Source organism: Podarcis muralis, chromosome 3, assembly GCF_964188315.1.
Source record: "Podarcis muralis chromosome 3, rPodMur119.hap1.1, whole genome shotgun sequence".
Lineage (NCBI taxonomy): Eukaryota > Metazoa > Chordata > Lepidosauria > Squamata > Lacertidae > Podarcis > Podarcis muralis.
The window spans coordinates 70,722,465-70,737,149 of record NC_135657.1 but is presented as its reverse complement, the minus strand read 5'-3'; the positions used below and the strand labels follow the sequence as shown (position 1 = coordinate 70,737,149).

The 14,685-nt window shown below is 40.9% G+C and overlaps 2 protein-coding genes across 7 annotated transcripts in view; one reads left to right on the top strand and one right to left on the bottom strand.

Moving 5' to 3' along the window:
- The window catches only part of CDC40 (cell division cycle 40), an 86,766-nt gene that overhangs the window by 69,458 nt on the left and 2,623 nt on the right, over positions 1 to 14,685 (top strand). For all 6 annotated transcript variants that reach the window (XM_028723154.2, XM_028723156.2, XM_028723155.2 and 3 more), the window contains 11 exons: positions 1,387 to 1,470; positions 2,078 to 2,217; positions 3,643 to 3,739; positions 4,943 to 5,082; positions 6,877 to 6,951; positions 9,009 to 9,054; positions 9,849 to 9,950; positions 10,586 to 10,701; positions 10,898 to 11,031; positions 14,041 to 14,117; positions 14,396 to 14,540. In XM_028723154.2, the coding sequence (XP_028578987.2) occupies positions 1,387 to 1,470; positions 2,078 to 2,217; positions 3,643 to 3,739; positions 4,943 to 5,082; positions 6,877 to 6,951; positions 9,009 to 9,054; positions 9,849 to 9,950; positions 10,586 to 10,701; positions 10,898 to 11,031; positions 14,041 to 14,117; positions 14,396 to 14,540 (1,156 nt within the window). The remainder of the gene's footprint in view (positions 1 to 1,386; positions 1,471 to 2,077; positions 2,218 to 3,642; positions 3,740 to 4,942; positions 5,083 to 6,876; positions 6,952 to 9,008; positions 9,055 to 9,848; positions 9,951 to 10,585; positions 10,702 to 10,897; positions 11,032 to 14,040; positions 14,118 to 14,395; positions 14,541 to 14,685) is intronic.
- Positions 12,116 to 14,685, bottom strand: part of METTL24 (methyltransferase like 24) — a 76,094-nt gene continuing 73,524 nt past the window's right edge. Inside the window, exon 7 of the transcript XR_013392277.1 lies at positions 12,116 to 13,860. The gene's annotated coding sequence lies outside the window, so the exon portion shown is untranslated. The remainder of the gene's footprint in view (positions 13,861 to 14,685) is intronic.

Here is a 14,685-nt window from a genome sequence, read left to right as displayed (position 1 = left end):
CTTTCACATTCTCAGCATAAAGTAGGAGTTGTTCAAAGTCCTTTTCATAAGGAAAAGATGCTGAATGAAATGCAGGCAGCTATAGAGAACACAGCTCCCGCTGAAGATTAAATCTCACCCAGTGGCTCCATTCACGATCACTCGGTTTGAGGGAGCAAACAAATAGTCCCAGAAATGGCATCAATACAGTGAGAGGACAAATAAGCTGCTGTATTGATTTTGACATACATCCAAATTGGCATTTCTGCCTTAAATAAGAACTGTGAAGTTGAGTCTACTGAGAAATTGGCTCATTGGCCCCATGCAAAGACCTCACTCAGCATAAAACTGGGTTCTATAATGCTTGGCTTATTTATGTGGAATTCTCATCAGAATAGTAAAATCCAGACAATTGGCATTTACCATGGTCATCCTTGCAAATTGTTCATGAAAACCTACCTCACCAGCTAGGTTCTGACAATTGACCAGACTCTGGGTTGGATTGGAAAGTTGCTACTTTCATTAGGCAAGCAGATTTGCACTCTAAAACTATTATTCAGTGTAGGATTGTTAAGCTGGAAACTTTACTATGTTTATTCAGTTAATAATATTTGTATGCTACCTTTTGACAGGGTCATTAAGGTTGTTAATATCTGCCACTTTGAGTCAGGGTACTGTAAGCTCAGGGTGTGCAAATCTCTGTTCTTATGAACAAGTTAACATTGTATTTCCTTGGTTGTAGCAGATTCAAGAACAGTCTGCTACGTTCAGCTTTGATAAACAGACTGAGAATTTTGTTTAAACAGTTCATTCTTTGCTGAAAGCAAAGTGATCCCGTCTTCTATAGCAGATGATCCGTGACTAGTAGCTGTCATATTAATATACTGGCACCTAGTAATAGATACTTTTGGTTGAGGCCTGCCACATCACCCAAGTTATTATTGGCCTACTTTCTGTCTTTATCTGAATTAAGATAGTATTGACTATAAACTATGAAGCTATTCTCATGTATCCACCATGTGAAAGGGTTGCTAGCATGGCAGGCACAGGGGCACGTGTCCCTACAGAGGCCTTCTCTGGCATCCAGAAGGTCCCCTTCCGTTGGTGAAATCAGGTTTGAAAGAAGCACACTTTTGTATTCTGGGTTCCAACAACATGCTAAGCCGAATGATGACTTAGTTCAGTGCAACAGCAAAATGGCCAGGGAGGAGCAAAGCGGTCACAATTGCCTCTCCAGAAAGCTGCATGTCTGTTCCTTTGTGCTAAGCTGTGCTTTGGCTTCACTATGATGGATGTGTCCTCAGGGTAAAGGTCTTCTGAGAGTTGGTGGCTGAAATTGGAGCTCTGCCAATAAAAATATTCCACAAGAGGTGAATCTTAAAATGTTACGGTTTTGTCCTTCCACAGGATATGCTTTGGATCCCTCAATAGATAATTATGAAGTTCCTACTAAATATATTGGTTCTGTTGAAGAAGCTGAAAAGAATCAAGGTAAAGAATATTTGTTATAGCGTCGCCTAATTACAAAGTTCAATCAGTTGTGTGTGTGTGCATTACCAAAATGTTTAAAATAAATTGTATATAATGGATGAAATAGTAGTTTACTTAAGTAGGGAGGTGCTTTTAAGCGACTGATGTTGGACATACAAAGGGACTGCTTCTGGAACATAGCAGAAGTCAGGCATAGTGTGCAAACAACTGTGTGTATCTCAACTTCTTGACAAAATGCTAACAAGATTTGCATCTTAGATGTTTCTTCATTGGAGAGTGCAGAAGGCGGTGATAGGTCAGTTGCCGATGAAGGCACAACTCTCTAGAAAGGCTAATAAAATATAGCGAGAGCTGATTGGTTTATCATCTTGTGATTTTACAGCTACTTTGCATGCAGTGCTTGTTTCTTGTTTGACAGATCATTTGAAGATGCATGTCCAAGGCCAACAATTGCACACAAAAGCCTCAACTTCCCCTAATCTAGTACATTCTCTCTTTTCTGACAACACTGAAATGATTCAAGTGGAATGGTGAAGTGTGGAATGTGGAAGAGTACATTGTTGTTCTTAAAGTGAACCTAGACATAAACTTTTGCTACTGCCTACAGGTCTGACTGTGTTTGAAACAGGACAAAAGAAAACGGAGAAACGGAAGAAATTCAAAGAGAATGATGCATCTAACATTGATGGCTTCTTGGGACCGTGGGCAAAATACGTTGATGAAAAGGATGTTGCAAAACCTTCAGAAGTGAGCACCCCTTGTTTATTCTTCAAAGTAGAATAGTAGTGGTGATGCTTAGTCTGGGATCCCATGTGTGGTCTTAGGGGAGTTCCTCACATCTTGCATCAGGGTGTCTGGCTTTCCCTTCCAGCTCCAGCTGCTTTTATTGCATTGAATGCTGCCCTGAGAGTCCCCTGAGCTTCTGGTGACTGAGGATGGGACACGGAGGGCTGCAGTGGGAGGGGTCTTGAAAAGTTCCCGTTGTCAGAATCAGTGTAGGTTTATTTGGGCAATCTTTCTGAAGGCGCAGCGAGTGACAGGAGATGCCAGGGCTGCACACCAGTGGTGGTGGTGGTGGTGGGGAGAGCTGGAGCCAATAGTGGGCCCAGAGCAAGAAGTGGCCAGTGCAGAGTTAACTGTGTCTGCCCACCATGTTGGGCTGAATTCTTTTATATTGTACATGTGCATCTCTGCTGTTCCTTCTTGGTCATTTGTGTGCTTTCTATTGCTCCCTTCCATTCAGAAACTGCTTCTTCTTGAAGCAGCAGCAAGGTTGATCTCTTCTCCATTGGGTGCTTGTCCCCCTAGCAACATTTGCCCCCTTCTCTCACTGTCTCAGTATTGGGTGCCTTTCTCAGGAGGCTCTTGTTCTGTGTCTGGATTTTCCTTCTGCCTGACTTAGTTCCTAACAAGAGGAATCTGACACTGCCATAAAGGGAAACTATTCGGCAGGGTGTCGGAGGCTTGGAGACCCAACCATAGAGCTCAGTGGCTAGAGCAACATATTTTGAAGTGGGTTCTAAGTGCCATGCTTTTTTACTCAGTCTCTGAGCCCGCACATATGCCCTGACTATCTTCACTGTGGTGGCAGGTGATCAGAGTGATTTCTGCGTGAAGGTATGGGACATGCCACTGTGTCCAGTCCCAGATATAGTAAAACATTGGATTTGTCCATTGATTTTTGTAGGCATTTATCACTTTCATCTCAGTGGTGCTACTTAAAATTAACGTCTTGCTGTAAGCCAATAAATTACTTACCAGGTCAATAAGAGTGTTCTCCCTACCCTTTTTATACCTGTACCTCTTCCTCCCTCCTTATTTCCAGCTGGTCAATTTCATTTCACCCTCTACTTGGTTTTCTGCTCACTTCATATTGAACTGCTTTTGGGGTTCCCCCTTTTGACTTCTGCAGACTCTGGAGTTGTGTATGGCTGTTGCTGTTTGACCATATAAGCAATGAATTGAATCAGAATTGGGAAACATGTTTAGAATTTATTTTGCGAAAACTTGTTTCTAAACTGAATAGTTTACTGACCTTTTGTTTAACATGCTTTTTTGACACCCCCCCCCCAAATAGCATTAAAATTGGAAACTTTAAGTGAATTCAGTGAAAATATTCTAGATTTTGTTGTAAAAACAAGACTGGTAATTTTTAATGTTTGGGGTACTTAGGAAGAACAGAGGGAACTGGATGAAATAACAGCAAAGAGACAAAAGAAAGGCAAACATGAAGATGATAAGCCTGGAGAAGAGAAGACTATTTTGCATGGTAAGTGCTTTCTTTGGCAGCTGATTTGCATTTCCTGCATCTACTTTCAAACACTTGTTTATCAGGAATAATGTATATTGTCATTTATTTGCTATGTTAGTTCTTCTTGCAGCATACCATGTAGGAAGAAATGATCTCTAAAAGAAAACATGGTGCCAGAGACACAAGGGGGATTTCAGTAAGGAAGAAACTTAGAAACAGCCTGGTTTTGTTGTTTCTGGTAACACCGGAAAGAATTTCAAGATGTGGTTAAATTTAGCTTGCGGGCAGATTGTATTATTGGGAACACTGTGGAAATGTCATTTGCTTGTATATTCATTTCAAATGTCAGTTCCTTGTATTTTAATTTGCCAGCCTCCTTTTCTTGGCTGTCATTTGTACCACATCAAACTTAATCGTTTGAATCTTTACTTTTGTCAACTTTTAGATCATTACATATTGATCTTGCCTCATTTTTGACGATATAGGAATGTAGGCTTCATTGTTGACTATAAAGGCTTGAAATTGTCATTTTGAATTTTGCTGCTGATGTGGAAGCAATTCATAGGATTATGGAGAAAAGTCTTTTTTGTTCCCCACTTCTACATCATGCATTTTCTTAACCTAATGTTTCGCTCCTCTCTTTGTCACATCTCTCCTGAGATTCACACATGTGGCAGGACTTCATTCACATCTCCTTTTTTATAGAACCCTCTTGCCCATCACCACAAATGCAATGATAAGTTGCAAGTTAACTTTGAAATTTGAAGTTACATGCAGTGTTTTAATGTACATTTCACTGCTTGGTGCCTTCCTCAAAGACTGCAAGGTGTGTGCAGAAATTGCAAACAGGATTTCTGAATTGTTTCTCATTGGATTTTCATAAACCAATAAAAAAACCGTAACATTGCAATCAAATCACTTTTGATGTTTCTTGATACAGAGCTGGGTATTTAAAACATAAATATTATACAGCGTTGGGTATAGCATTTTAGCCTATGGAGATTTAAATTGTCACGTAAGAGGCATGAAAAAGCCAACTAGAATAAAGTATTTAAGATCATGAATGTGTGTATCTGGTCAGAAGAAGTTAGTTTTTGAGCTGTGTAGTTAGTAGATTATTCATTTTAATCACCATTGTGTCCTAAAACTGATTTCATCCATGTCATATTTGAGGGAGACTGTAAATCTGCATGTTCTAATTTTGTTTTGTTTATTTTGCAGTCAAAGACATGTATGACTATCAAGGGAGATCCTATCTTCATGTTCCTCAGGATGTTGGGGTTAACCTACGTTCAACAGTACCCCCTGAGAAATGCTACCTTCCTAAGAAACAGATCCATGTATGGTCTGGTCATACAAAGGTAAGAGACAATTAAAATATTAAGTTTTCTTGGTTTCATAATTATGGGCCCAGCATCATTTTTTTTTTCCAATTTCAAAAATTGCCCTTGCACAAACATATTTCATGTGCCAGCTTGTATTAATTCAGTACTTGGCGGTCCTATATAGGTAGAGACACTTGTGGGTAGATTCAGCTGCCCAGATCTCTTAGCAGAAGCCAGCACAAGGACTCCCACTAGCACAGCCGAACTTTCCCCCGTGCTGCCTCCAAATCCTCTCTGGTGGGTGGGGAGAACAACCAGAATATGGGGTGAGAAGGAGAAACAGGAGGTCGAATGTCCAAAGTCTTCCAAATGCAGCACTGTATGGTTGCTCAGCAAGTTGCTAAACTTGCCAAATTATTTCCTTTGCCACTAGGTAAGGTTCCTCTGCAGTGGAGGCAGGAGTGGGCTCTGCATTATCCCAATTCTCACCCATAGTTTAGACCGGTGTCATTAGGTGCACAATAGTGTTCATTTGCTAATGGTGTGTGAAAAACTTATTACTATATTCGGAACTATGAATAATTTCACACTCTATATAGGCCATCATTCTTTCACCATTAAGCCAAGATACAAGCACACAAATCCCCTGAGATGCAATTCTCTCAGCCAGTTACTCTCCTAACTAATAATTCCCTGTCATGGGTCCCTGTTAGTGAACTAAACTGGCTTTGAGAAATGTGTTTTCTTATTCATACAGAGGTTGTTTATATATTTTGCACTGGTAGTCCTCGCTGTACATTTTGTAGAATTACAAGTGTGTTCCTGTGATTTTCTGTTGCTAATCTTTGAGACTTTCTTAGGGAGCTTATACAAATTCAGATGCCTACTTAAAGATGGTGGGAATGGAATGGCAGAAATTATTCCTCAAACTTTAGCACATATAGCTGTCATTTAGATGCAATATGCTTAACTTGAATCCATGAGGGCCGCCAAAGCCATGGGCAAACCTGCAAAAGCTTGATTCAGTTAGATTTGGAGTGCCTGCTTAGTAGTTACTCCCAGGCTTTTTCAATATGTCATATGAAGCTATGGGCCTGAGTCAATGAAGTTGTTGTGCTAGCAAAAGCCAGTGCAATGAGTCCCAATAGTGCAACAGAACTACCCCCAATGTGTGTCCCCTGTTGTTGTTTAGTCGTTTAGTCGTGTCCGACTCTTCGTGACCCCATGGACCAGAGCACGCCAGGCACTCCTGTCTTCCATTGCCTCCCGCAGTTTGGTCAGACTCATGTTTGTAGCTTTGAGAACACTGTCCAACCATCTCATCCTCTGTTGTCCCCTTCTCCTTGTGCCTTCAATCTTTCCCCTGTACTTCCCCAAATCGGGTTGGGAGAACCCCAAGAACCATGCATGGGGTGGGGGTAGGAGGGGGGAATTCCACTGATAAAGCTGTATTCTTAAAAACAACAGCAACAACCAGAGCCTTTTACTCAGGGGTGAGAATAAAAATCGGGTGAGAATAAAAATCAGCATGACTTCAAAACATTGATAATGTTTTGAAAAGGAACCCATTTTCCAAACACACAGTACACGTTTCTTTGTTAAGAGGTCTGGTGGGCACCAGTGCAACTTGTGCTACTTACTCTATTCAGTAGTATCAAGATAGCGACCTGTTGAATCAGCAAACGCAATTGTTGCTGTGCCAACAGCTAAGTTAGTGGCATTGGCAGCCACCCTTTAACAATGAATGTCTCCTATAGGATCAAATATAAACAAGTTTGGAAAGAAAAGAAAAATATTTGTAGCTATTTCATAGTTGTTTTTATTTATAAGGGAGTCAGCGCTGTCAGACTGTTTCCTCTTTCTGGCCACTTGCTGTTGTCTTCTTCCATGGACTGTAAAATTAAGGTGAGTACCTTCAGAAAGTACACTTATTGCTGCCTACAGATGGTTAAATTCACATCAAAAGTATTGGGATATGCCTCCCTTTTGACACTCATGTCAAGGCAAATTCAGTTGTTGCCTTTTTGTTGCGCTAATGTAATAGGTCAGGTTCATAATGGAATTTTCTGTTTATCATGAAACAAATACAGTGACTCTTTGATCATTGTAAAGCAACAAGAAGAAATATATACCAAGCAGGCCGCCGTACAAACTTTTTGTGTGGGGAGGGGAATCTCCTTGGTCAGTGGCTTTAACTTAGCCTGTAGAGGTCAAGTCATATATTCTGGTAACCTTTACTATTTCTTTCTGTTTCCTTCAATAATGAGGACTTCAAATAGATGTCTGACATCTGTTCAGCTACTCTGCACTGACATCTTGCTCAAAACAGGCAGCAATCTATCTCCATAAGTGAGGGAAAGAAATGCACACCTGCCTCTCCATAAAGCAGAGGCCTTCGTGCATAACAGCCCAGTTTTGTGCTGTTTCTACTTTTAAAAAATTCCTGAAAGGGGGCTGCAAAAAAAAATGGGCTGTCATGCATGCAAACTTTTGCATGGAAGATGCACCTCACATGTTACTGTTTGTGTTTGAGCTCAAAAGTGGATTGCTACTCAAATAAAGTATGTGGAACAGGCTATGCTTTTCCAAAACTGCTGTTAATTGAGACAGCATGTAGTAGATCTCTTATGTCCCAGTCCACCACGCTAGCCACTACATTACACTGGTTTTCTCTCTTTAGGGATGCAATATTTATTCAGTTTATCTTAATTTCTTTTGATCAGTGGAAAATGTGACCCTGTTTTTTCAAAAGTGTATAACTGTTCTCTGCTGCCTTGCCGGATATTGTCGAGAGAAGAAAGTGCTAAGGAGTAAACCCTACACAAATCAGGAGTGGAGTCCTTAAGAGGGAAGGATGGTGCCTTGTACGCCTCCTTCCAGCCACTCCTGCATCCAAGCTGGTGCCAAATGTATTGCTCTGCTTTCCTTTGGACCACATGAGTGAGGCTGAGAGAGGGGTCTCGTCCGTCTGGGCAGCCCAGGACACCCCTACACACCACCCAGGTTTGCGCCCCGCGAGGTCACCTTGGTGCTGCAAACGCAGCAGTATGTTTCTCAAGACAGGCGGGTGCCAACAATACAATATGTAGTAAGACATGGGGGGAGAGGTACACGTGGCAATGCAGCTGCACTTTCCTTCTCCATTGCTGCTGCCACTCTTCCCTTGTTTGTTGATACGCAGTTCCAAGAAGTAGCTCTGTGAACATCCTATGAATCAGCAAGTTCTCTTGGTATAACATTTTTCAAATCACACAGTTAATTACATTTTGTACATTTTGTACCTGTTTTCTTATATTATGGGAATTACTTTTTAAAAAACCATAGCTTTTCATTCAGCAGGTGTTCTAAAGCTTTTTTAACCAAGAAAGAATGTTAACAGTACTGGATTTGAAATAGTGTAAATGTATGTTTTTCTTAGGGACATGGGTGGCACTGTGGGTTAAACCACAGAGCCTAGGACTTGCCGATCAGAAGGTCGGCGGTTCGAATCCCTGCGACGGGGTGAGCTCCCGTTGCTCGGTCCCTGCTCCTACCAACCTAGCAGTTCAAAAGCACCTCAAAGTGCAGGTAGATAAATAGGTACCGCTCCGGCGGGAAGGTAAACGGCGTTTCTGTGCGCTGCTCTGGTTCTCCAGAAGCGGCTTAGTCATGCTGGCCACATGACCCGGAAGCTGTAGGCCGGCTCCCTCAGCCAATAAAGCGAGATGAGCGCCGCAACCCCAGAGTCGGTCATAACTGGACCTAATGGTCAGGGGTCCCCTTTACCCTTTACCTATGTTTTTCTTGTTGGTTTTGTTTTGTTTTGTTGAATTGCTTCAATAAATTTTATGGGAAGCAATTCATAAATGAGGCAAAATTAAGATGGGTTTAATTTAAAATAATAAGTTGTGTGCATTAGCTGTTCTACTTGCATTTTGTGTCTTTCTTAAACCATATTGTAAAATGTATTTTCCACCCACCAGCTCTGGGAAGTATATGGTGAACGAAGATGCTTAAGAACTTTCATTGGTAATGTTTTTTTAATTTTTTTTTAAAAAATCAGCTTTTTAATAAATGATAATTGCGTCAGATTCCAGTTGTGTGCTGCCTTTAGCAATATGTCCAAATATTAATGTGTGCCTCAAGGGAATAATTAGAAGTGATGGATGCTAAGAAAATAATTATTGAGCATGGTAGTTCAAAATCCTCCCTGCGGTACAATTCATTCATGTGTGGTACATAGCTAAACACATGTTTATCCCAAGTAAAGCAATTGGGTGGTACCAGAGGGGAGGGCAAGGGAAGCTCCCACCCCAACAAATAGCTTACCCCCCCCCCCCGGGATCTTCAGGGCTGCTTGTTTTTAGAATGGGGTCATTAACGTGAAATATATGTATTTTTGCTCAGCATCTCTTTCCACTTACATTTTAAAAACTATGGTTCACATGAAGTAGCTTAAGGACACCCTGATCCTAGTGAGGGATGGTGCACAAGTGGACCTGGGCCTCCCTGTGCGCAGCCACTGCTGAATTGAGAACTGCATGCGCAAAAAGGTGCTGTATCCCTAGTTTCCAGTGTTGGATTGAGAACCACAGTCACAGCACTTGAGCCCAAATGGTTTGTGCTCTTAATTGGATAGAATAGCTTGCTTTTAAGGGGAAGCAGGAGCGATGGAGATGGGAGGACTGAATAGAGGGGGAGATAAAAAGGGCCTGAGCCATATTGCAAATCACAGACACTGCGCGTCCAACAACTGCCCTAGTACCGAAAAGAAAAACGTCTGGTACCCTTTCCTACTAATACTATATATATTTGTCCTGCAGGGCACAGTAAAGCTGTTAGAGATATATGCTTTAACAATGCTGGGACTCAGTTTCTCAGTGCTGCATATGATCGGTATCTTAAACTCTGGGACACGGAGACAGGTAGGCGAATGCTTGTTATGTTTCCTCTTTGATACCTGTATTTTTGTGAATGACAAATACAACTGTTAAAAGTGCAACAGGGTGGCAGGAGCGCAGATCCCTGTACAGCATTATCATCTTAGAATAGCTTTGCTTTTTGGGTGCATTTAAACCGTTGTGGAAAATGGTTGGTTCAAAAATGAATAAGGGTATATTTATCAAATAGGATAAGGAAACGTAGCTCAGTGATAGAACATCTTGACACTCTGGCATTTTCAGGGTGGGCTAGGAAACACCATTGTCTGAATCCTGGGGAGTTCACTGCCAATCAGGACCACTGTGAACAATCTTGAATTAGATGAGTTAGAGTGGTTTGAGGGTAACTGCCTATATTTCTGTACTCCAGAAATTATATTTGTTGGCAAAACTAGGTTTGTTGCTTTGTATTGCATGAAATGGCCCTCAGTGGATTGGGTTTGGTAATCTGGATGTAAGGCAAATGGCGCACACTTCAGAAATATAGGTTGAGGCTTATTTTATTATGTGCAAAATTGTCATCCCACCATACAACCCAACAGCTACAACAAAACAAAGAAGCTGGGTATGTGAATCTCTTCCTCTTCATTGATCTGTTTCCCCTCCCATCCCCTCTCTAGGACAGTGTATTTCAAGATTCACAAACAGGAAAGTTCCCTACTGTGTCAAATTCAATCCAGATGAAGATAAGCAAAATCTTTTTGTAGCAGGAATGTCAGATAAGAAAATTGTACAGGTAAGTAAAAAATTCAGAGTATTTGGTAAAGATCATGCAGAAACAATTTGAAGATCAAACCAATTGACTATTTAACCAGAATTCTTTTCGTATTGTTGCAGTAATAATAGGCTATTTCTGTTACAAAATACTTGGTTTTAAAAAATGGATCATTTTCTTCACCATTTTTAAGGAGTTGTTTGGATTTGTCTTGCAGTGGGATATTCGAAGTGGAGAAATTGTTCAGGAGTATGATAGGCATTTAGGTGCTGTTAACACCATTGTTTTCGTGGATGAGAATAGAAGATTTGTGAGTACCTCTGACGACAAGAGTTTAAGAGTCTGGGAATGGTAAGTAAAAAATTTGTGTCTTGACTTTTTTATTAGAGAGGAAGAAAATATAGTTTGAGTAGTGAATGTATTCTCTTTATACTTTCCCCCTCAATATAGCCATGATGCCAACTGGTTGCAGAACTTTAGACTTCTTTCCTGTGAGTCTACCCCATCCAGAATGTTTAGTAATTTCTCGACTTGGTTTTGCAATTTATGCTGTAGAATCTAAGTTTTAGGACCTGGAGACACAAGTCTCCTCCCCTTCTCTGGAATTGATGATGCTGAGATATAGCATATAATGACATGACCTGATTCCTAAACCTTGGTTAGCTTGCATCTCTGTACCAGCCCTGAGATAAAACTTAGGAGGGACCACAGTTTACTCCACATTTAAAGGGGATGTCGAAGAAACAATGGGCAAATACGGCAAAGAAAGGAGTATGCTTTCCAGTGTTGTGTCAAATAGTGGGTTATTCGAGAAAGGATGCCGAGACACAAACATTTTACTTCCAGGTCAGAGACTGGAATTATCAGAATGAAAACATACTTTTAGTCAGGTTTCTTTCTTTCTTTCTTTCTTTCTTTCTTTCTTTCTTTCTTTCTTTCTTTGTTTTTAAATGGAACCATTGCAATAAAATTATTTGTTTGGGCTTTGGTTAGTTATTGACTCTGGGGAAAGAGCACCACCTACTGGCTTTACCAGTACCACTTCATAATGCTTAAGGGCCATATGAACATTTACTATAACCATGAGGAATGGGCAGATGAAATATGGAAATCACAGTAGATGCAAACGGAGAAATTCATGGAGTGACAGTTACACCTAGTGTCTGTACTACCTCCATTATCCGAAGTGGTATAGCTCTAATTATCAGTTGCTGGGAATCTCAAGTGGAAAAGAGTGCTGTTGCACTGGGCTCCTGCTCCAATCTTTCTTGGGAGGCATTTTGACTTCATTTTAATGACTTCTGAAGTTGAATAATAAACTTCAAAGTAGCAGAATATTTGGTATAGTGAGTGAGAGATTGGTTGAGGGCCCTCGCATCCTGTCTACTCAGATTTGCTGTGCCCTTCAGGGTGAGGGTTACTTGTTTTTTTAAACAAAAACAAATAAATGTGTGGTTTATCTAAAATGTGTAGGATTCTTTTAATGATGTGCTGCATAAAAGCTGGACATGAAGTACTGAAGTTATTTGCCATTACAGGGAAATAGGTTTGCACTGTTGCATTTTTGCTGCTTAAAGGTGTGAGTGAATCTTCTAAAAAAAGCTTTCCGGTCTTTCTGTTGGCCCAAAGCGCCAGTGGTAGAATTTGATTACTTTGAATTTATATGATCTCATGGTTATATGAACAAAATTAAGCTGCAATTAACCTTCATGAGAGCATTTACACTCCATCTAATTTGTCATTAATGTGATGTATGTAAATATTATGGAGGTTAATGTAGCTGTGTAATGAATGGTTTCTGCATTGTTAAATCTTCAGTGCCACCCACAGACGCTGATGATATTTATATCAGCCATAGCAATTCTCAAGAGTTTCCAAAGACCATTTAGTTAACCAAAACTAAACAGTTAAATGCCTTGAGCAGAATCATGAAGCAAAAGAAAGTTCTAGTGGGAAATATTTTATCCTTTGTTCAGAAGCATGTAAGTGTGCTGAAGTCCTTTAACTCTCTCCTACTTGAAGCAGATCTTCCCATGTATTTATTTTCAAGTATTTATTTATTTTTGAAAAACAAGAAAATCATGTTGAATGCTGCCTTTTTCTTTCTGCAAATCTTCAGATATTACTAGGAACTATTCATAGTACTGGTGAAGCAGCCGCCAGCAGGATTGAGCCTTGCCCTCCCCCATTAGCCCACGGTTCAAGCTTCCCTACCCTAGTCTAGAGCAGGGGTAGGCAACCTAAGGCCGAGGGGCCGGATGCGGCCCAATCGCCTTCTCAGTCCGGCCCGCAGATGGTCCGGGAATCAGCATGTTTTTACATGAGTAGAATGTGTCCTTTTATTTAAAATGCATCTCTGGGTTGTTTGTGGGGCATAGGAATTAGTTCATTTTGCCCCCCAAAATATAGTCCAGCCTACCACATGGTCTGAGGGATGGTGGACCGGCCCACGGCTGAAAAAGGTTGCTGACCCCTGGTCTAGGGCATTATTCAAAAATAAAGAACTAGAGAGATCTGCAACAAAGTGCTGCAGTGCATACCCAGGAGTGTTCCTTTTCAGGGCTCCAGCTAGCATAGAATGTCTTGTGACATAGTGTGGGTTTGTGAAGGATAGGTAAAGAGACTTCTCCCCAACTCTTCTCTTTCCAGCCCTCCTAAAACCACCTCCACAGTGCGCATAATGCCAAAGGGCTCAGATTTAAAGCTGGCTGCCTGGCCCAAACCTGAGTGCAATTTGTTGTTATACACAGGGAGGGGAGCTCTGGAGAATGAGAGAGGAAAATGCTGCTGCCCCACACCAGCTGTCATTTATGACGGCTGGTGTAGGGCAGGTGAGTGTGGCTTGGCCAAATGGCAGGCCTAATTAGGCCTGTGGGCGAGGCATCTCCCACTGCTGCCCTACCCCTTCCAATGCACTATAAACTGTTAGAAGCTCAAGCCAGCCGATTCCTTCCTCCTCCATTGTTTCCAGCTGATACCCTCAACCTTTCAGGGCTCAAGTGCTGTTTTGAGGCTAGGGTTTTTTCATGAGCAGGTGGTCACATTTTGCTTTAACTGGCAAACTACTGTATGACAGAATGCAGAAACCCCACAACATTGTCCAGGGCAGGGGGCTCATTTCACTTCAGAATGCTTAGGCATTAGACCACCCACTTTCTGCATTGAAGGAGATCGTGATTCCTAAATTTGGAACACAGGGAGAAAGAAAGTAAGTGTATTATACATGGTGTTGTTAGACACTGCAGAATTCAGTAGCCAAGTAAACCCATTTAGACTGCGGACCTCTAGGCCCCTCTCATAATTTTGTTTGCTAGGTGTACATTTATAGTATTTCATCCATATATTTGTCTTCTTTCATAGGGACATACCAGTAGATTTCAAATACATAGCAGAACCAAGTATGCACTCAATGCCAGCAGTGACTTTGTCTCCAAATGGTAAGCCAACGTATCTTCTTAGGCCTCTCATAGAATAATTTATTGCTTTAGAATTCAGCGCTTGAGGCTCCATATTTATGGCAGAATACAAATCCATGTTAAGTCCTATTACAACCAAAATAATTCATAATTCCATGTTTCAGATTGTGTGTCTTTGTAGAATGCAAAATTGGGGCTTTATTTTTTAAAATATACTATGGATATCAGATGTAGAAATCTAAGTGCATGAATTTATTTTAAGAATGACATTTAACATTCTTTTTTTTTACTCTTAACAGGGAAGTGGCTGGCTTGTCAATCGATGGACAACCAGATTTTGATTTTTGGAGCGCAAAACAGATTCAGGCTAAATAAAAAGAAAATATTCAAGGGCCATATGGTGGCTGGGTATGCTTGCCAAGTAGATTTTTCACCTGACATGAGGTATGCTTCATTATAGTTCATCTGGTTATCATGCCCCATTTTGATTTTCAGACTTTTTCCCCATGGTCTGATTTTGGACTCTAAAGTGATTTAAAATATGTTTTTAAACTGTCAAAAGAGTCCTCATATGTGTATAGTCTGTAAC